This window comes from Ictalurus furcatus, chromosome 16, assembly GCF_023375685.1.
Source record: "Ictalurus furcatus strain D&B chromosome 16, Billie_1.0, whole genome shotgun sequence".
NCBI lineage: Eukaryota > Metazoa > Chordata > Actinopteri > Siluriformes > Ictaluridae > Ictalurus > Ictalurus furcatus.
Genome location: NC_071270.1, coordinates 13,596,854 through 13,620,035, shown reverse-complemented (window position 1 = coordinate 13,620,035; position 23,182 = coordinate 13,596,854). Strand labels below are relative to the sequence as shown.

Below are 23,182 nucleotides of genomic sequence, written 5' to 3'. Positions count from 1 at the left end.
ACAATTTGCGATGCAACTCGTGGAGTTTATTATGCTTTTTTGTGGAAAACTACTTGAATTGGCGAAATTTGTAATTGCATGACATAGTTTTGCACGGACTTTCACAGTGATGTTTGTTGGTAATCAGAATCAGAAACTTTAAATGAGTTCAAGTTCTACTTTCATATGTGTTCACCTCATAATTATGATATTTGAAACAGGAATTGAAGTCACCTTATATGAGTGTACTCACAAGCAAGCAGGAAATTGAACATCCCCCCCCCCCCCCCCCAAAAAAAAAAAAAAAAAAAGCTAGGCAAAATTACCTATGCTTTAACTATTTTTTTTTATATTCCCAAATATAGTTTGATAATTCTAGATAGCATGGTTCAGGTACATTGGGAAAGTCTTAAAATACAGTTTTAAAATACAGTACAAGCTGAGATATGAAATATCATCACATATTTATCATGTATATACTATATGTAGATGTACTAATGTAACAAAAGAAACCTAAAGTTAGTTAAATTTTTTTGCAATTTTTGCAGTATATTCAAACATGCAATAATTTCAGACTTGTAACCAAAATCCCATTAAAAAAAAAACCCTATTGATTTGGGATGGAACCGAAGGGCTAAAATGGTAACTGGTCTCCGTGTTTCGGTTTTACAAAATGACGTCATCCCTGCATCACTCTATGGTGACTGGCTGTAAGTTTAGGAAGCGCTTGATTTGATATGCAGCAAAGTGTTTTTTGTGTGTGTGTGTGTGTGTTTGTTTGTTTTTTTTAAATGAGTGGAGGACGAACTTTCAAACTCAATCTAGTAGTCGATCATGTTCATGTAATCGTGCGTAGTTAAAATCGTATTAGATTAATTGTGCATACAGGTGTGAAGTTATTTTTGGTTAAATAGTGTAGATTAACACATTTTTCATTGCTTAATTTTTTTCCCTTCATTTTAGCGTTAATTGGGTTAATTTGCACCCCAATTGTGGAATCATCAAGCTAGACAAGCTGAAGTGCAAGAAACTAATACTTTCACTGAATAAATAGCTTGTAGCTTATATTCATGTACTATATTAGTTTGTGTCAACACCATACAAAGAGTGTTTCAGCAAGCATATAAATACATTTTGTTTTACCAAGCAAATTAATGGTCAAATAATTCATATTAATTATTCATCTGACATCATAAAAGTATTAGTTTAGTAAAATATTTCCTAAACACCTTTTACTTACCCGTGAATATATTATTTTTAATGCACAATAAATGATTCCTCATGTGAACAGCAGATGGCAGTAGAAACCTAAGAAGCCAGATTTTATTTCCCGTTACCAAATTGTAATACTATATGCTTATATGTCCTTAATGAAAACCTTATGTATGATTTGGCATTTTGTTCTAAATGCATTGTCGACCTGTCTCAATGCAGGTTTACAGCTGACATACAGTACGGCAGAAATATATTTATAATGTTTTGAGCCCAAACTGGAGTGTGGATAAAGAAGCTATGGAGAGAATGGTGTAAGTTTAGGGTTAGGGGAATGTTATGGTATGTGTTTTCTTCACAGCTCTATTGTAAAAAAAATAATAATAATAATTTTAAAAAATGATGTAAACAATAAACAGAACACTTAGGTAAAATTAAGTAGCACTGAACGTTGCTTTAAACACACACTATGAGAATGAATTATTCAAACCCGGAATCCGATTTCCCTGTTTACCCTATTTAAGTGTGTGTAGTGAGGCAAGTCACTTTGAGAGGAGGTTCATCGCTTTGCAAAGGCACAAATTGTATGATTATGTTCTGTTATGTCAATTTGTCTGCCCTTAACACCAGTTTGTGGCTATCCTGTATTAATGTGGAAGATTTAAGTCACGCTTTAATGCATAACATATGAGGGTAAAAGGAAATAAAAGTGATAGGATAGAAGATTTTTATACCAATATCCTTTGGACAGACAAGACAAAAGTGGAGCGGTTTGCCATAAACCAAGTACAGCAAATTACCACTAATACCTCTAACAAATCTTGAAGCATGCCAGCAGAGAGGTAAAGATATATACAGAAATATAATACCGTCTTTCTAAAGTTTGGCTGAAATTCCATCATAAAGCAGGACAATGATACCAGGATAGTAGTAGTAGTAAATATCAAAAATCTAAGAGCTCTGCATTATAGCTGACACCTAGATGAACACTTTACAGTTGGTTATATAACTGTACATCATTCCCTTCAAATGCTATTGAAGTTATAAACGTGTTTAACAATGTCGTATGTCGCTTTAGAGACGGTCCCTTAATTTCAACATATCTGCGAATATCGAACGTCCAACGTCACACCAACTTCAGTTCGAGAACCTGTGCATTGAATCTTGTGCGTCATCTGTGTTTGTTCTTTTTCTTAAAATTTTTTGTTTAAAATGTCTCCAAGGTGATAAATGCGGTCCATGGAATTATTTTGAACCAAAACACAACATTGAGTTTCTGCTTCGCGAAAGAACAACTTCACCTCTCTCAACTCACTGTGTTACACTGAAGAAAGTGATGGATTTCCGAAGATTTCTGCTGGATCTGAAGAACTGGATCCTGGGTAAGATCGCCTGTGCTGCGGTGCTGGTCGTGCTCTCTGCCGGTGCGGGTTCAGAGTTTTATTGACGATATTTTGAGATTAACTCCAGTCTTTAATCAGGACAGGAAGGTGATCTTTATTTAACACATGGCTGTTAGTTAACGTGTGCTTCGGGTAAGTGTTTAAAGCTGATGTTAGGAGCGAGTTAAAGGCTGTGTGAGATTTTCAGTAAACACTCGCCATGGTGTAGAGATGAAGTGACGCTGTGGAAGAGTTCCTGTGTAAAGTGATGCAGGAAATTACACTTACACATCAAAAGTGACAGAAATGAAAAGAAACAGAGCTCTGAGATTTGCTTCATGACCTAAATAATTTGTTCGTATCCTCTAAAATCTTTGCACGTCTGTATTTATTGTGTTTTAAATGTGATGAGTATGAGCACATTCTGTCTATCGACACGTCTTTGCCTCGGGCAGTGCAGGTCAAGCAACAAAACAAAAATCTCTCTCTCTCTCTCTCTCTCTCTTATACACACATGCACACAGACACAAATGTCCTGTAATGAGGGAACAACAGTCTAGCTGGTACGCCTCACTTTTAATTGAATAAGCAGTAGGAAGTCTCTCTCTCTCTCTCTCTCTCACACACACACACACACACACACACACACAGACCTGATGTTTTAAGTGTGTGTGTGTATGTAATAGCATTTACAAACTTGAAAACATCCACAAAAATGAGAAAATAACTAATTTTGTCTGTTATGTGTGTTTGTTCTAATGAGTATGTAATTATGTGGGCAGAGTCAATGCAAATACATGGATAGAATCTCTCTGTTTCTATCTGTCTCTCTCTCTCTCTGAGTCTCTGTCTCTCTCTCTCTGTCTCTCTCTCCCCCGTCTCTCTCTCTCTCACTGTCTGTGTCTCTCTATCTGTCTCTCTTTCACTCCTACTGTCTCTCTCTCTCTCCCACTGTCTGTCTCTCTCCCAGTCTGTCTGTCTCTCTCTCTCCCACTGTCTGTCTCTCTTTCCCTCTCTGTCTCTCTCTCTATCCCACTGTCTGTCTCTCTCTCCCCCACTGTCTGTCTCTCTCTCTCTCACACACACACACACACGCACACAGACCTGATGTTTTAAGTGTGTGTGTGTAATAGCATGTACAAACTTGATAAACATCCACAAAAATGAGAAAATAACTAATTTTGTCTGTTATGTGTCTTTGTTCTAATGAATATGTAATTATGTGGGCGGAGTCAATGCAAATACATGGATAGAATCTCTCTGTTTCTATCTGTCTCTCTCTCTGAGTCTGTATGTCTCTCTCTCTCCCACTGTCTCTCTGCGGATTGTGAGTAGCGGGCGAGAGTGTAGGTGGTTAGAGCACGTCTCTGAGTGTCTGTAGTCCTTTTTCAAATACTTTCCTTTCTGTTTTCTTCTTTAGTCTATTGTACTAAAGTAAGTGTTTTTAGTGAGGTTAACAGTGTGTGAGCCGAGTATTGTCGACAGAACGCGCTCCAAAATGGAGTTAAATGGAGATTTCTCCCGCCTGACCCTGAGACATGGGTGTAAATGCACGCCGGATGACTCCATACCAATTGAAGAAGTTCTAACTGCTTTCAGTAATCAGGTTGGTGGTTTAAACATCAGATCAGCTTCTCGGGTGAACAAAGCAGTGGTGGTTTTTCTTGCTGAAGCTGAAATGGCGGATACGCTAATTGAACAGGGGCTAGTGATAAACAATGAGTATGTTCGTGTTTTTCTACTTTCCGGTGTCTCTAAGAGAATTGTGCTGTCTGATGTGCCTCCTTTTATTAAAAATGAAACTTTAAAAAATGTGCTCAAGCGCTACGGAAAGTTAACAGCACAGATTAAAATGATTCCTTTGGGTTTAAAAAACCCGGACATTAAACACGTCAAGTCTTTCCGCCGTTTCACCTACCTGATCCTAAACACACAACACGAGCCGCTCTCTCTCTCTCTCTGTTAAACTAACGCTAGAGAATAAAGATTACGCCATCTTCATCAGCTCCGAACAGATGAGATGTTTTGTGTGTGGTGAACACGGCCATGTCAGACAGACATGTCCGAGCAGACGGGTAGAGACACCGGCAAACCCAGCGCGTACCGAGCCGCCGAGCGTGTCTACAGCCCGCGCAGTGCCGGTGACGAGTCCTACCGTGCAACTAGAGGCAGAAACGCCCACTAACCAACCCGAGACAGGTGTCACACCTAACACTAATAACACTGCTGAAACCCCAACGGGTCACAGCGCTGATCCAGCTCCACAACGTAACTCTAGCGTTAAAAGGAAAAAAAAACTGCAAAAAAGCAAGAACCACCTCCTCCTCCACAGCCCCTGTCCCTGTCTCAGACAGACCCTACCAGGAGTGAGGAGCACTCACAGCCTCTGCCCCTGTCTCAGACAGACCCTACCGGGAGTGAGGAGCACTCACAGCCTCTGCCCCTGTCTCAGACAGACCCTACCGGGAGTGAGGAGCACTCACAGCCTCTGCCCCTGTCTCAGACAGACCCTACCGGGAGTGAGGAGCACCCACAGCCTGTTCATCCAGAGGCTGATCCTAACGTTTTACTCGAGTTAGAGGACGAAATGCAGGAAACTTGTTCTGAGATGGCTTTAGAAAGCTCACAACGTGATAATGAGTCAGAAAACGAACTTGAAGGTCTAGAGAGTGGCTCTGATGCGGACGTTGATTCCTAGGAAATGGTAGCTAGACTACACAAAACTTTTAGTAGTTCTCAGCTTTATACCACATTACAGATAAACGCTTTTTTAGATCTGACAAAAGAGGCTAAGAAACCCAAATTCGATACCTTTTTTCCTAATCTCTCACGTTTTTATCTGTCATGCCACGTAGCAATGCAAAATGCCACTCTTGAAGAACTTGACCAACTAAAACGCTACCACCTAAAAAAATTAATGCCAAAAGTGAAAAAAATGATACAATACAAGTCCAAAAAGAAGGGGCAATGTTAATTTAAATAAAAAAAAATAACAACATGGCCTCTCTAAACACTGGCTCACTCAACATTAATGGATGCCATAGTGCTGAGAAGTGTTTGTCTTTTTAATTTTTTGTCCCTAAAAAAAGCTAACATAATATTCCTACAAGAAACTCATACAGACACCAGTAATCAAATACAGTGGTTAAGTGAGTGGAAAGGTCAAGTTTGGCACAGTCATGGTTCAAACACGAGCGCTGGGGTCGCTATATTGTTTTCTGTAGATATTCGAGAACAACCAATAAACGCAGTAGAAATTATACCTGTAAGAATGCAGAGAGTAGATATTGATCTACACAAACTCTCGCTTTCCCTGATTAACACGTATGCTCCCAACATTGGGACAGAACGTGTCCCTTTTTTTGATGTTTTGAATAAAGCCATCTCAGATATTCCTCAAGAAAGGATAATCATTTTAGCTGGAGATTTCAATTGCACTTTGAATCATAGTGTATATCGAAACCATGGTGAACCTCATTCTCGTTCAGCAGAAGCACTCAGAACTCTGGTACAAAACCATAATCTAGTAGACGTGTGGAGGGAAACTCTACCCATAGACAGACAGTACACTTGATTAAAATCCACCCGTGAAAAGATTCTTACAGCAAGACTCAATAGATTTTATACTCAAAAATTCAACAGAGGCAGATTTTTATAACAGTTACATTCATCCCACTCCTCTTTCTGACCATCATTACATTTCTGTCGCCGTCAATACCATATTGAGCACTTTCCGACAGCATCACTGGCATTTTAACAACAGGTTATTACTGGATCACCACTTTATTCATGCTTTTACACTTTTCTGGAAGTCTTGGAGAGAGAGAAAGTTTCAGTATGCATCAGTAAACCAGTGGTGGGACATTAGTAAAGTTCAGGTTCAGATTTCTGCCAACAACACATGAAAAACAGCACCAGAGAAATCAAGGAAAAGATCAACTTTCTTGAAAAAGAAATACTGAAACTCAGCAGCTCAATAAGTGAAGAAGAAGAAACAAGAACAAATGAAATACTGGAGAAGAACAAAATTCTTCTGAAAAACTTGTATGAAGAGAGAGATCAAGGTGCCATGGTGCGGGCAAAGTTTACACAATATAATAAAATGGACTCATCTACATCTTTCTTCTTTGCACTGGAGGAAAAAAAAACAGAGAGAAGAAGTCCATCAGCCACTTGAAACTACCCAATGGACAAGAAACTACAAAGACGACAAAGATGACATCATTGTACAAGTGTTATCTTTTTATTAGCTCACGGCATATGCTGATGATGTGATGGTGATAATCAGGTCCGAGGATGACATCGGTCATGTGTGTTCTGGCCTCGATGTCTCGGAGAGCATCATCTGCACGTGCAAACTGGAACAAAACTGATGCCTTGCTTCTAGGTCAATGGCAGGAGGACAATATACCTCACCTCCCACAGGCATGTTCATGGAGCAAAGAGGGACTGAGAATACTTGGGATCTTCTTTGGCACAGATCGATATATGCAGAAGAACTGGGATGGATTGACCAATTAGGTTCTATAAAAGCTAAATAGATGGAGATGGATTCAATCACAGCTGTCCTATAGGGGCAGGGTCCTAGTGATAAACAGCTTGGCTGATTCAATGCTATGGCACCGTCTGACAATATTGGATCCACCTCAAGAACTCTTACACCAACTTCAGAAGTGCTTTGTGGACTTCGTCTGGGGCACCATTGGATACCATCCGGTGCACTGAGTTTACCAGTGTGTGAGGGCAGGCAGAGCCTGATCCATCTTCAGTCCAAGGTGAAGGCCCTGAGACTACAAACTGCTCAGAAACTGTTGTACTGTCCAAGCACTGTGCTATGGGTTAGTTTTGGGCTTGCAGTACTGAGGTTTGCAGGAAGAATGGGACTCAACGGACAGATGTTCTTAATGTCTAATAGTGCCACAAAGACCGTGCCTATCAGTCACTTTTATGGAACAGTTTTTACAATCTGGGCTCAGCTTAGAATGCAACGGAAAGATAATTATGGTCTGAACGAACCACTTTTCTATAACACCTGGCTCCCTGAACAAACTGAGTCTAGAAGCGAGATTACTGCTTTCATCTCAGCAGGAGTAGCCAAGGTGGGAGATCTTATTGACCAGGATAAGCGAGAGTGGATACAAGTACACCAACTTTTCAGAGAGATTGGAGGCAGGTCAGAGAGGATTGTGGGGACTGTGGTAAGGACTTTGAAGGCTTTGTTCTCCACACCCCTAACTACATGACTGGAGATCCTGACCAAATGTCTTTTCCAGAGTTGTACATAACTCCCAGCGAAGCTCCAGATGACGATGATGCAGGCCAACTTCTCTCATACAAAGGACTTAAAGACTTCCCCTTTTCAATGATGACAAAGGACCAATTGTACAACTTCTGCATAAAAAACGAACTTTGAAGAGAGCTCAAAGGACGGACAGACTCAAAGTGGAGAATACACCTATCCGCTCCTTCGTCTCAGTCCCCTATGTGGCGGGTGCTCGCTCTATAAGAGTCCCCTACCAAAGCGATCTGGAGACCTACAGTGGCGAGTTCTTCACTCTGCAATGCCGAACTTTACCTTCCTGTTTAAGTGTAACCTCACGGACTCTCCCCTCTGCAGGTTCTGTGGACTACCAGACACTGTGTTCCACTGCTTCTGAGACTGCCACAGACTGGATCCTCTTTTCAACACATTGGACAGAATAATCAATAACCTCGGGTCACCTTTTTCTAAAGCAATTTTTATTTTAGGTTGTAAATATTCCCGTTCGTGCAGAGAACGCTGCACATTGATCAACTTTCTAGTTGGACAGGCAAAAGTAGCCAGTTGGAAATCTTATAGACTAAAAACAGAAGGAAGAGAAATCAACACCGTGAACTTATTCAGAGCTCTAATAGAGTCACGGATTAAACTTGAACATGAGTTCCATATAATGAATGACAATGTGGAAATGTTTGAAAAGACATGGTGTGCAAATGAGGGTTTGTTTTTATAACGGGTGATAGTGAAATTGTTTTTCACTGGTGATTGTTTTATTAATTTAACCATTCTTTTACCTCCATGTTGAAATATGTAGATCTTTTTTTCTTTTCTTTTTGAAGGAGTGATATTTTCTGTTTTCCCTAAATAATTGGTAAATAAAGAGAGTTTAAAAGTAAAAAAAAAAAAGGCTCTCTCTCTCACACACATGCACACAGACCTGATGTTTTAAGTATGTGTGTGTATGTAATAGCATGTAGAAACTTGATAAACATCCACAAAAATGAGAAAATAACTAATTTTTTTCTGTTTTGTGTGTTTGTTCTAATGAATATGTAATTATGTGGGCAGAGTCAACGCAAATACATGGATAGAATCTCTGTTTCTATCTGTCTTTCTCTGAGTCTGTATGTCTCTCTCTCTCTCGTGTGCGCATGGACTGAGTGAGTGAGCGGAGTCGGAGCGGTAGTGAGTGAGTGTGTGCGGAGCGTGGCCGAGGCCGCTGCTCCAAAGTTCGCTTGTTAATTTTTCTATCTATCTTTTCTTCAGAAATACAGTTTCCTTTTAGGTCTTTGTTTTCTGAGGGAGTCTTAATTTACTCTTGTTTGTTGTGTGTGTGTGTGTGTTTGTGTGTGATTTTTCCCGCTGGCCTGGGCGGCTGTTTCTGTGGTTGGGAGCATGGCTACCTCAGGTACGGGGAAGTATGATTCCCTCACGCGGCGGCATGCTATAAAAGTAGCCACTACCGCCAGCGTTGAGGAGGGTAGTCTGGCCGTGGGGGAGAGTGTTGGATACGACAACATTCTGTCTGCGGCCCGTATGAGTAGTGCCGTCGTGTTTCTGAAAACGGTGGAGTTGGCAAACGAAATGGTTGACAACGGAGTTGTGATTGATGATGTGTTCCACTATCAACCCCGTCTAAAAAGTCATCCTGTCTAATGTTCCTCCTTTTATTAAGGATGACGTACTGTCACAAACTTTATCCCGCTATGGAAAATTGGTCTCTCAGATCAAGAAGATAGCGATTACAAGAAAATCCCCTCGTGTAAAACATATCGTGTCTTTCAGACGGTTTGTGTACATGGTTATGACGGATAATAATGAGCTGGATCTGACACTCAATGTAAAGATGGAAGATTTTAATTATGTTATTTACGCTACTACTACTACAATGAAGTGTTATGGGTGCGGTTTATCTGGTCATCTGGTGCGGGCCTGTCCGGAAAAACGTGTGAATCCTGAAAATGGTAATAATGCTAACGAGGTTACTGCCAGAGAGGGCGTTGGGGTGGATGGGGCCCACACACCAGGAGAGGGAGCAGCAGCACCTTCTCAGGTGGAGACACCTGAAGCTGGCCCCTCTCACCAGGGTGTCGGTGTTAAACCAGGTGAAGAAGAGAAGGCTGAGAGTGAGCCTGATTTATGTGATAAGGATACACAGGACAGTACGGTGTCACTAGATAGTGTTGATCTGTCCCTTGCTAATGAAGTTGGGGATGAAAGCTCTCATATGGATACGGAAGAGAATGTGTTCAAGGTGCCCCAGAGAAAGAGATGGAGAAACCGTCCTCATGCACAGGCTAAGAGGAAAGATGTTGCAGAGGAGTTGAATTCTGTGGAGGTAGAGAGCGAGAGCGAGAGCGAAGCGTCTGACTGTAGTATTACATGTAGTGTAAATCTAAGTGGCTTTTCGAGCCATGAATATAGCGTGGACGACATCAAGGCTTTTCTGAAAAAACCTAAACATGCTAGGAATGTGAGCATAGACAAGTTTTTTCCGGATGTGGAACAGTTCATTAAAAAAACAAGGGGGTTTCACTGATCAAGAGGGATACCCTCTAAAGAAAATCCTTACAAAAGTCAATGTAATGTTAGACTATAATGATAGTGATAGTCAATCCTAGACATTATGTACGTTAATCTATTATTTTCCCTCATATTTATGAGTGAGTTTCGAATTGCTTCGTTGAATTTAAATGGGGCAAGGGAAAGAAATAAAAGATTTTTGTTATTTGAAACGGTAAAGCAAAAGAAAATTGATGTAATCTTTGCTCAGGAAACCCACACAGACGCCAGTAATGCTGCTTACTGGGCCAGGGAGTTTAAAGGGTTATCCTTTTTAAGTCATAAGACATCTTCCAGTAGGGGAGTAGCTATTTTATTTTCCCATAATGTTATTCCCTGTGCTTATCAAGTTGATGAAATTACAAAGGGTCGACTGTTAAAGGTTAGAGCACAATATGAGAATAGGTGGGTTGTTTTTGTTTGTGTTTATGCCCCGACTGCAGCCATTGAAAGAATGTTTTTTTTAAGAACCTTAGATAATGTCCTGAAGAATTGTGGCTCTGATGATTTTTTAATTCTGGGGGGGGGGTTTAATTGTACAGAGCTGGGTATAGACAGGAGTAATGTAGAGCCCCATTTGCCATCACGTAGAAGGCTAGTCGGGTTAATGAATTCCTGTGACCTTGTGGACATTTGGAGAAATTTTCACCACATGCAAAAGCAGTATACCTGGGTGCACTCCTATAATAATATGCTCTCTATGGCCAGATTGGATAAATTTTATGGTTTTAAACACCAGTTAAGTGCTTTTAGAAGTTGTGTAATTATACCAGTAGGATTTACGGGCCATTGTATAGTTCTCTCTACTGTGTATTTAAGTAAACTCAAACATAAGAGTGCGTATTGTCATTTTAACACCAGTTTATTGCAAGACGTTCATTTTAGGGATGTGTTTAAATATTTTTGGAGTGATTTTAGAACCACAAAGGTTTCTTTTAAATCGGTGCAACAGTGGTGGGATTTTGCCAAAATGCAAATTAAACAGCTGTGTCAACAATATACCTCCAATGTCACGAGAGACACAACTCTACGCATGAAATCCTTGGAGGATGAAATAATGGCGCTTCTAGAGTTAATGAAAAACACAGGACGGCAGATATGCATAGAAAATTTAAGAACAAAGACTAAATTGCTAGACGTTACCGCAAAAGGAGCTCTGGTCAGGTCACGATTTCAGACTGTAGAGTGTATGGATGCACCATCAAAATTCTTTTTTAATTTGGAAAAGAAGAATGGTCAAAATAAGATGATACATGGCCTGTTTTCTGATGAGGGGACACTTTTATTGGACCATAGAGAAATTCGAAAGAGAGCAGTCGGTTTCTACAAGGAACTGTACAAGTGTGAAATCTCCAGTGAACAGGCCCATGATAACGTCTTTTTGAAGGATCTCCCTCAGGTGTCAAAGGAAGCACATGCAAACCTCGGAGGGGCGTCGACCCTAAAAGAACTGCTACGAGCCCTCCAGGGTATGGAAAGTGGCAAGGTACCAGGGATCGATGGTCTACCGGCTGACTTTTATAAGTCTTTTTGGCCTGAAATGGGTGTTGACCTACTGGAGGTACTGGGTGGCAGTTTAGTCACGGGGCGGCTGCCACTCAGTTGTCGCAGAGCAGTATTGACTCTGTTGCCCAAAAAAGGACATCTACACGACATAAAATCATGGAGGCCTGTTTCAGTTCTCTGTGTGGAATACCGACTGCTCTCTAAGGTGTTGGCAAACTGACTTAGTATAGTCATGGAAGAGGTGATACATCCGGACCAGACCTACTGTGGGCCGGGTAGATTTATTCACGATAACATTTCGTTCATTAGGGACGTCGTAGAGGTCGGAAGGATTTTTAATTTGGAATGTGGTTTGGTTTTAATTGACCAGGAAAAAGCTTTCGACAGGGTTGAGCATACCTACTTATGGAACGTTTTGACTGCTTTTGGTTTTAATTCGGATTTTATGGATAAAATAAGAGTTCTGTACCGTGACAGTGAAAGCATACTGAAAATTAATGGTGACTTGTGTGCTCCTTTTAAAGTTCATAGGGGAATAAGACAAGGATGCCCGCTATCAGGCATGTTGTATTCCCTTGCGATTGAACCTCTTTTAGCAAAACTGAGAACAGAACTGCAAGGTATAACAATTCCAAAGTGTGAGGGTGTTTTTAAACTATCAGCATATGCTGATGATGTGGCGATACTTGTTGGCAGCCAGAGGGATGTTGATACGATGTTGAAGATCACTGACGATTTTAGAATTGTTTCTTCCGCCAAGGTAAACTGGGAGAAAAGCGTGGCGTTTTTAATCGGGAGATGGTTAGGCGGCGTCCCAAACCTCCCAGACCACTTATTATGGTGTAGAGATGGTTTTAAGCATTTGGGGGTGTTTTTAGGGGACGAAGGGTTTATGGGGAAAAACTTCGAGGGGACTGTTGAGAAAGTAAAGGGTCGTACGGAGAAGTGGAATTTTTTAGTTAAAAAAGTCTCCTTTAGGGGGCACGTGCTTATAATAAACAACCTAGTAGCATCATCCCTCTGGCATAGGCTTGCGTGCATCGATCCCCCAATACACGTTTTATCTAAAACCCAGTCAATTTTGGTTAATTTTTTTTGGGACAATCTACACTGGGTTCCACAGAGTGTTCTGTTTCTCCCTAAGGATGAAGGGGGACATGGACTGATACACCTGCAGAGCAGGACTGCAGCCTTTCGGTTGCAGTTTGTGCAAAGGTTGCTACAAGGACCTGTAAATGCAAACTGGAAGGCTGTAGCATGTGCCATTTTACGGACACTTGAAGGACTGGATATACATAAACCTCTTTTCTGGATGGACCCGAAAAAGATGGACATCAGGAAATTTCCTGTTTTTTACCGTAAAATTTTTAAAGTGTGGGGACTTTTAACAGTGCAGAGAGTACAATGCACAAGTTCTCTCTACTGGCTGCTGCAAGAACCAATCATAAATGGTTCCATTTTAGATGTTTTTCAGAGAAAGCCGTTTCCTGCGCTTGCGGAGGGGTTCCGCATGGCTGGAGTCATCACTCTGGGTGACCTACTGACTTTAGCAGGACCGGAGTTTAGGAACGCGGTGGCAGTTGCTGGACACATAAAGATGAGGTCAGTCCGTGTAGTCACGCAGTTCCTTGTGGAATGGAGGTCCCTGTTGACTGAAGAGGTCCTGAACATGCTGAAGGAATATTCCGGAAGGTTAAGTAGTCCCAATGACCAAGATCCTTTTCCAGATTTTAGTGTCTCGGCAAATGTATGTGAGTGTTCAAGTGTTTTTTTTTTAATCTGAAAAACTAAGTTTTGTGGGTCCCAAGTTACCTTCTGGGAAAGAACTGTACAAAATTTGGGTACTATCGCTAAATAAAAAGTTTCTGGACAAAAGAGTCGACACACCTTGGCGTTCTGTTCTACAAATAAAGGAACATGTAAAGCCACAATGGACAGCCTTGTACAAGTCACCATTAACAAAAAAGTGTGGGGAGTTACAATGGAGGATTTTGGACGGTGCAGTGGCTGTTAATTCTTTTATTTGTGTTTTAAACCCTGATGTGAGTTACGAATGTCCTTTCTGTGCCATGAGAGAACCTGTTTTTCACATGTTTATGCACTGTGTAAGACTGAAGCCTCTTTTTACTGTTTTACAGAGACTGTTCGGCCATTTTAACGAGAGTTTTACAATCGAAACTTTTATTTTTGGTTTTAAATACTCTCAAAAAAAAAGGTTTAAGTGTCAGCTGATAAATTTTATCATAGGGCAGGCAAAGATGGCCATATATGTCAGCAGGAGAAACAAAATTGAGTCAAATTCAGGGGACAGTATTTTATTGGTTTTTGTGATTCTGTTAAAATCTAGGATATTAATTGATTTTAAGTTTTACCAAGAGATGAAAGACCTTGTATCATTTGAGAATATATGGTGTCTGGAAGGGGCATTATGTGTGGTTATAGAAGAAAAAGTGAGATTTCATCAATTTTTAGAAGACTGTGTACATACTGGTTAAGACTTGTTTGCTTTTTTATATATTCTTTACTCCCTGTGGGTTTTAAAGGCAACTGGAATGAGAATTATCTTAATTATCTATTTATTTATCTATTAATGTGTGTGTGTGTGTGTGTGCGTGTGTGTGTGTGTATATATATATATATGTGTGTATATATATATATATATGTGTGTATATATATATATATATATATATATACTTAAATAAATATTTTTTATTTATTTTTACTTTTTTTTTTTTATTTGTAATGACTATGTGGGACTGAAATAGGTCCATGTAGCTTTTTTAAAAAAACTTGTAAATAAAAGGCTTTTGAAATTTAAAAAAAAAAATTCTCTCTCTCTCCCCCCCCCCCCTCTCTCTCTATCTCTCTCTCGCTCTCAGTGTGAGCTCACTGACCCCCTGCTTTGTAGGATCAATCCTTTTTTAGGACGTACATTTTTCCACTCTTTTTTTTTTTTTTTTTTTTTTGAACAGCTCAACCCATAACCCTGGTGATGACCTTTGACCTGTGTGCTGTGTGTATTGCAGGTGCAAACCTCCTGCAGGTAAATGAGCTGGAACAGACTCCACTGTCCTACCCTGAAGAGAGAAAGATAGACAAACTGCTGAAGAAGCATGAGGTAAAGTGCTACTGCTCGCTGCTGATTGGTTAAGGTATTTAAATTATGTACTGATCAGAATAGCTTTAACCATTTCAGAAGCAGAGCCTTGAGTACCGTTGGTTCCTGTCCGAGTTCAGGTTTTTGTGTTTTACCTGAGAGAGACGGGGGGGGGACAGGACTGCAGCTCCTAATCCAGATTAATGAGCTAATGCATGCTAATCCTGTTAACAACCGCATATCACTTTCACCACACATTCTCACACACACACACACACACACACACACACACACGTACTCATACACTCACTCACACTCTCACACACACTCTCACTCTCACACACACACTCTCTCTCACACACACACACTTTCTCACTCTCTCACACACTCTCTCTCACTCACACACACACTCTCTCTCACCCACACACAATTCACACACTCGCACACACTCACACACACACTTTCTCTCTCTCACACTCTCTCTCTCTCTCAAACACACACATATACACACTCTCTCTCACACATACACACTCTCTCTCTCTCACACACACACACACACACTCACTTACACACACACACACACACTCTCTCTCTCACACACACACTCACTCTCTCACACACACATTCTCACACACTTACACTCACATACACACACATACACTCTCTCTCTCACTCACACACACACACACACACACACACTCTCACACACACTCACATACACACACACACACTCTCTCTCTCTCTCACACATACACACACACTCTCTCACACACTCTATTCTCACACACTCTCACACACACACACACACACACACATAGACACTCGCACACAAACTTTCTCTCTCTCACACACACACACACACTCACTCTCTCTCTCACACTCTCTCACACGCACTCTCACACACACACTCTCTCACACACACACACTCACACATACACGCACAGAGTATCACAGGCACTAATCATGAATTGTAATTAAATAGTAAAATTGTTTAAGTAAATATGATAATCAAGCTAACGTTTTTCTCTGTCTGTCCATCAATTTGTCTGTCTGTCCGTCTGCACGGCTGTCTGTCTGTCCCTCTGTCTGTCTGTCTCTTCATCTGTCCTTCCATCTGTCTGTCCATTTGTCTGTGTGTCTGTCTCAATCATCTGTTTTTTGTCTGTCCCTTCGTCTGTCTGTAGTTTATGGACGAACAGAAGCAGAGGGAGGTGGAAGAGAGAAGGAGGTTTCCTCTGGAGCGCAGACTAAAGGAGCACATCATCGGCCAGGAGGGGGCCATCACTACTGTCGCCTCAGGTAACACACACACACACCCCTTTCTGAGGACTTTCAATTGACTACGTTTACATGGACAGCATTAATCTAATTATTGACCTTAATCTGAGTACGATAATAATGTGATTAAGGTGTTTACATGAGTCGCTTTTAGAATACTCCTGTCATGTACCCATTTTACATGTTATAGAACATAATTAGATTAACAGCCCGCGTCATTACGTCACCGCGCCACGCCGTCCGACGTCCCTCCAAAATTTCACGTATCAACATACAGTTCGTCTTCGTTATGGTACCGTATACAGTTTTGGGTGTTTTTATTATTTATTTTTTTTTTACGGACGCTTTAAGTGCAGTTAATTATTTGTCATGCTATACGTGCTAATAGACAATTGCTTGAAGCGGTGGGTGTGTCCCAAATCGCGTAGTTACCGTCTATATAGTAGCCGAGATGCATGTGTTTTTCCCCACTACAGGCTTAAAGTGTGTGATCGTGTCCTGTCGCAAAATGCGGTGAAAACTCCCACACGACGTTCATAATGTGATTAAGGTGTTTACATGTCATTACTACACGTCCGTAATGCGACTAAAACAGGAGTACTCCACCTGTCTTAATTAGATTATTGCTTACTTCGATTATGACCTTAATTAGATTAAAGTAAGTAAAAATTGCTGTTTACGTGGTAGTTTCTTAATTAGAGTATGGTCTTAATTGGATTAAGAGTGGATTATTGTTGTCCATGTAAACGCAGCTATTGTTACACATTAGACGTACACGTCTCACACATTGTTACACATTGTTGCACATTAGATGTACACGTCACACACATTGTTACCCATTAGATGTACACGTCACACACATTGTTACACATTGTTACACATTAGATGTACACGTCACACACATTGTTACACATTGTTATACATTAGATGTACACGTCTCACACATTGTTACACATTAGATGTACACATCACACACATTGTTACACATTGTTGCACATTAGATGTACACGTCACACACATTGTTACACATTAGATGTACACGTCTCACACATTGTTACACATTACATGTACACGTCACACACATTGTTACACATTGTTGCACATTAGATGTACACGTCACACATATTGTTACACATTACATGTACACGTCGCACATATTGTTACACATTAGATGTACACGTCACACACACATTGTTACACATTAGATGTACACGTCACACACATTGTTACACTTTACACATTGTTACACATTAGATATACATGTTACACATTGTTACACATTAGATGTACACGTCACACACACTGTTACACATTACATATACACGTCACACACATTGTTACACATTAGATGTACACATCACACATTGTTACACCGTTGCACATTAGATGTACACGTCACACACATTGTTACACATTAGATGTACAAGTCACACACATTGTTACACGCTGTTACCCATTACATGTACACATCACACACACTGTTACACATTAGATGTACACATTACACACATTGTTACACATTGTTACACATTAGCTGTACACGTCACACACATTGTTACATATTATCTATACATGTTATACATTAGATGTACACGTCACACACATTGTTACATATTAGATATACATGTTACACATTGTTACACATTAGATGTACACGTCACACACATTGTTACATATTAGATGTACACGTCACACACATTGTTACACATTAGATGTACACGTCACACATTAGATGTACACGTCACACAATTTGTTACACATTAGATGTACACATCACACACATTCTTACACACTGAACTATACACAGGAGATTTTAATCTAGAGCTCAGAACCTGAATATAAGGAATTTTCCCCATGTAAATACTGACATCACTTCTGGACTATGAATTTGGCTCAGTGTGTCTCTGGTACTAACGGTGATGCGAGTGTTTTAAAGGTGTTGTTACTTGTGACCTCCACTCCTGAGTGTGTGTGTGTGTGTGTGTGTATTTGTTGCTTTAGGTGGCTAAATTGATCGGTTCTCCGCCGGGGTATGTGGGCCATGGGGAAGGAGGTCAGCTCACTAAACAGCTGAAGCAGTGTCCGAATGCTGTGGTGCTCTTTGATGGGGTGGATAAAGCGCACCCCAACATCCTCAATATCATGCTGCAGCTCTTCGATGAGGTCAGAAGCCTAGGATCATTGAGTCCCAGAATCATTGTGTGTGTGCACGAGTGTCAATGTGTTACTCAGTCACTGTTTCAGTGTCACACTGAGTCTCTGTGTTACTGAATCCCTGAATCACTGTGGCGCTGATTCATTGTGTCACAGTGTCACTGAGGCTCTGAGTCACTGATGCACTGTCACTGAGGCACTGATTCACTGTAACTGAGGCACTGAGTCAATGATTCACTGTCACTGTGTCACTGTATCGCTAATTTACTGAGTCACTGATTCGGTGTCACTGAGGCACTGATTCACTGTGTTACTGTCTCTTTATTGCTGATTCACTGTCACTGTATCGCTGATTCATTGTGTCACTGAGGTACTGATTTACTGCATCACTGTGTCACTGTATCGATAATTCATTGCGTCACTAAGGCACTGATTCACTGTTTCACTGAGTCACTGTGTCTCTGTATCACTGAGTTACTGTGTCTCTGTATCACTGACTCACTGTGTCACTCAGTCACTGATTAACAGTGTCACTGATTCACTGTGTCAAGTGATCTTTGAGTTTATTTTATTGAAATATATCTGGGTCAGGGACGTCTGACGGATGGGAAAGGGGAAACCATTGAATGCAAGGATGCCATCTTCATCATGACCTCCAATGTGGCTAGTGATGAAATTGTCCAGCATGCACTGCAGCTCAGACAGGAAACCCAGAAGCAGAGTCGCCGCCGTCTGGAAGACAGTCTAAGTGAGACGTCTTTTCATTAACCTCATTTTCTCCCCGGTTCCCCTCCGCCAGTCAGCTGTTCCCATCCCCTGTCCCCACAGCTACCAACCATTCATAAGCTGCAGTAACACTGAATATCCTCTGTGTGTGTGTCTGTGTCTGTGTGTGTGTGTGTGTGTGTGTGTGTGTGTGTGTTTGTGTTTAGTTTATTCCAGATGAGGATCAGCAGAGTGAGATCACCATCTATGATGATTTTAAAGAGGAAGTGATTCGGCCCATACTGAAGGTACACACATTTCCGCATGAATCGACAGTATGTTATATATTTCATCCTTTAGCTACACGGCATGGTTTGATCAGAGATACACACACACACACACACACACTTTCCAGCCAGTCAGAAACAAGGATTTGTCCATGGCCTATAACGTGATTGTGGTGTCCTATTGGCCAAGTTGTCATGGTAACGGATTGTGATGGGTGCGTTGTTCTTTCAGGCCCAGTTCAGACGCGACAAGTTTCTGGGACAGATTAATGAAATCGTTTACTTTCTGCCTTTCTGCTACACGAAGCTCATTCAGCTCATCGACAAGGAGCTCAACTACTGGGTTAAAAAGGTACTGTGTGTACGTGTGTGTGCGTGTGGGTGTGCGCATTTGTGTTTGTGTTTGTGCGTGCGTTAGTGTGTGCATGCGTTAGTGTGTGCGTGCGTTAGTGTGTGCGTGCGTTAGTGTGTGCGTGCGTTAGTGTGTGCGTGCGTTAACGTGTGCGTGCGTTAACGTGTGTGTGCGTTAGTGTGTGCATGTGTGTGCGTGTGCATTTGTGTGCGTGTGTGTTTGTGTGCATGTGTGTTTGTGTGTGTTTGTGTGTGCGTGTGCAGCTTGTGTGTGCATGTGTGTGCATGCATTGGTGTGCGCATGCTTGTTTGTGTATACAGTTTGTGTGTGCAGTTTGTGTGTGCATGCGTGTACATGCGTTAGTGTGTGCATGTGTGTGCAGTTTGTGTGTTTTTGTGTGTGTGTGCGTGTGTGTGCATGCGTTAGTGTGTGCGTGCGTGTTTGTGTGTGCGATTATGTGTGCGTTTGTGTGCGTTTGTGTGTGCATGTGTTAGTGTGTATGCGTGTTTGTGTGCGTGCGTGTTTGCTTGCGTGTGTTTGTGTGTTTGTGCGTGCATGTTTGTGTGTGCGTTTGTGTGTGTGTGCGTGCGTGTTTGTGCATGTGTGTGCGTTTGTGTGTGCGTGTGTGTTTGTGTGTGTGTTTGCGTGCATGTGTGTGCATGTGTGTGTGCGTGCGTGTTTGTGCATGCGTGCGTGTGATGTGTGTGTGTGTGTGCGCTTGCGCGGTATATGTGTGTGTGTGTGTGTGGTGGATCAGTACATTACAGTGTATTTATTACGCAGCCGTGTGGAGGAAAAGTTCTGTTTCATATTAAATGATACAGAAAAAGTGCAACACCACTACCATCTCTCTCTCTCTCTCTCTCTCTCTCTCTCTCTCTCTCTCTCTCTCTCTCTCTCTTACACACACACACACACACACACACACACACACGGTTCAGTTTAACACTCGATCCTTGTTTTTGTGTTTTTTTGTCCCTCAGGCCAAACAGAATCACAACATCACCCTGCTGTGGGAGCGAGCCGTGCTGGAGCTGCTGACTCGAGGATACAACCTCCACTACGGCGCTTGCTCTATCAAACACGAGGTACACAATCAATCAGTAACACCATCGATACACAATAAACTAATCAATACTGCACAAACACACACACACACACCAGGGTGTCAGGAAGAGAGAAATATGAGGAGAGGAAACAATAATGGTCCTTATTGGATTGGAGGCTCTATACCCTGATATTGGCTTATATACTGGGGAGGTGTGTGTGTGTGTGTGTATATATATATATATATATATATATATATATATATATATATATATATATATATATATATATGCTGAGCTAAACTTTTTGCTGTGATGTCAAGCTTGTTGTTGTCTAAAAGCCAAACACTGTTTTTAATTATTTAGGTAATAATAATATTCATTAATGACGAGATATAAATAAATTAAGAACTAAATTTGTTTACATTGTTTGACATACACTATTTTCTAATTGTTTTAATGATGTTTATTTAATTCAAAGTGTCACACACACACGTTATTATTAGTAGTAGTAGTTTTTATTTTTATTTTATTACTATAAACTTTTACTATTACTTTAAGATTTGAGTAAAATGTGTATTAAAACTCTGTAGGTGATGAAATGCTGTAGCAGCAGATTAAATTAAATATCAGTATCACTGTTTAGGAAAGTTAGGAAATGATGATATAATTTCCTTTTAGCACAAAACATAAAAAAGATTTTTTGTAATAAGTAAAATGCTGATATTTTCTGTATGCTCCGTGTTCGTCCTGCACCTCTTCAGTTTAACAGGAACTCTGCTGTAACGTTACAGATGGCTCTAAATCAGCGCTGCTCTGGTTTTGTAGGTGGAGCGTGGGTGCTGAAGCAGTTAGCTGCAGCGTACAAGCAAATGCTCCTCCCTAAAGGCTGCACACTCCTCCTCACTGTGGATGGAGAACTGGGAGACGAGAAGAAGGGACGAGCGAGTCCTTCTCTCCGCCTAGAGCTAGTGGATAAAGACCGCAAAACACGAAAGCTTGAAATCCGTAAACCGCCAAAGCTGCATTTACATACATTCTAAATACATAAAATTCATTTAGCCATTAGCTATTCTAAATACATTTAGATACATTTAAATGCATTCTACATTCATTTAAACGCCATAGTTAAAACAGTGTTTTATTAAAATCATTAAATCTCATTAAAAACCGTTAAAGCTGCATTTAATCTCTCTCTCTCTCTCTCTCTCTCTCTCTCTCTCTCTCTCTCTCTCTCTCTCTCTCCCTCTCTCTCCTCTGATTCCATGTACAGCTGGTTAGTGTTAGTGTACATGTCAATAGAACTGAATTGAATTGAGTTGAGTTAAATTGAAAGAGGGAGAGAACCCGACAAGGAGAACGGGCACATGCGCTTGTTCGGTGACCCGGACTGCGCGAGACCACGCTGCTCAAATTCATCAACCTTCATTAACAAAAACGGAATTAATCAGAATTACTGATCATTATTTCCGTACCTGATTGTTCTTTCTTTTTCCGACTTTTTCCAGTGGAAACAAATTTTACAGCATTTACTCTGATTGAACATCTGTAAACATTACACTTCCTAAATGCATGTTTATTTATATTGAACGCCTCTGTAATAAATTCGACATTATAATTTAAAAAGATTCTGTTTTATTTGTTTATTTAAATCAATAACTTTAAATATTCACATTTATAAATCAAGAATTAAAATGCGTGTTTTGTTATTTGAAATTATGTTGTACAGAATAAAAAAATTAAAATGTTGCTAACGAATAAAAAGAAAGTAATTATGACATAAACTCATGGTAATGGATGAATATTAACTTTCAGTCATCATTAGCATTCTGAATCTGAACATTAGCCTGTGTTTATTTGCTTAGTGTTTAATCTCTGAAGCAGCTGCATCTCTCTGAGTGAGACAGGAAGAGCAGAAATGTGATGCAGCACTCGGTGAAAGGTCTTATTTCATAGAAACAGCTCTCGGTGTGCGCGCGCCGCCGGTGTGTATGCGCCGCGTCATCATGTATCCTGCACACGGGCGCGAGCTGTACGCGGTGGCAGGAAACAAAACGTGCGCCGGAAACACGCGTAATTTGTCCGGTGATGGATGGCGCGCGACGGGAGAAAGACGCCTCGTATTGCCGAAATGCAGCGTGACGTAAGCGCCTCGAGAGAAAAACGGTGCTGAATAGGAGCGCGCGCTCACAGACAGGAGGAAGAGGAGGAAGATGGCCTAGTGATCCGAGCACGAGACTAAGCACACGGGACATCTTAAACAATCGGGTCTTCGACACAAATCAGTGTTGATGAGATGAGTTAAATTAACCCTAGTGTTTTCATTATGCACGTGCACGGGTTTAAACACTATAAAAGTCAA

At 40.9% G+C, this 23,182-nt stretch overlaps 1 protein-coding gene across 1 annotated transcript; it reads left to right on the top strand.

Moving 5' to 3' along the window:
- Nucleotides 1–1,488: 1,488 nt before the first annotated feature.
- On the top strand, nt 1,489–22,438 carry LOC128620690 (caseinolytic peptidase B protein homolog). Its single transcript, XM_053645929.1, has 10 exons — nt 1,489–2,573; nt 14,928–15,019; nt 16,183–16,297; nt 17,088–17,095; nt 18,278–18,439; nt 19,022–19,178; nt 19,373–19,443; nt 19,655–19,774; nt 20,758–20,862; nt 21,615–22,438. Exons 1-10 carry the CDS (start codon nt 2,528–2,530, stop codon nt 21,861–21,863), a joined length of 1,125 nt encoding a protein of 374 aa, XP_053501904.1. The 5' UTR covers nt 1,489–2,527; the 3' UTR covers nt 21,864–22,438.
- The last annotated feature ends 744 nt before the right edge of the window (nt 22,439–23,182 follow it).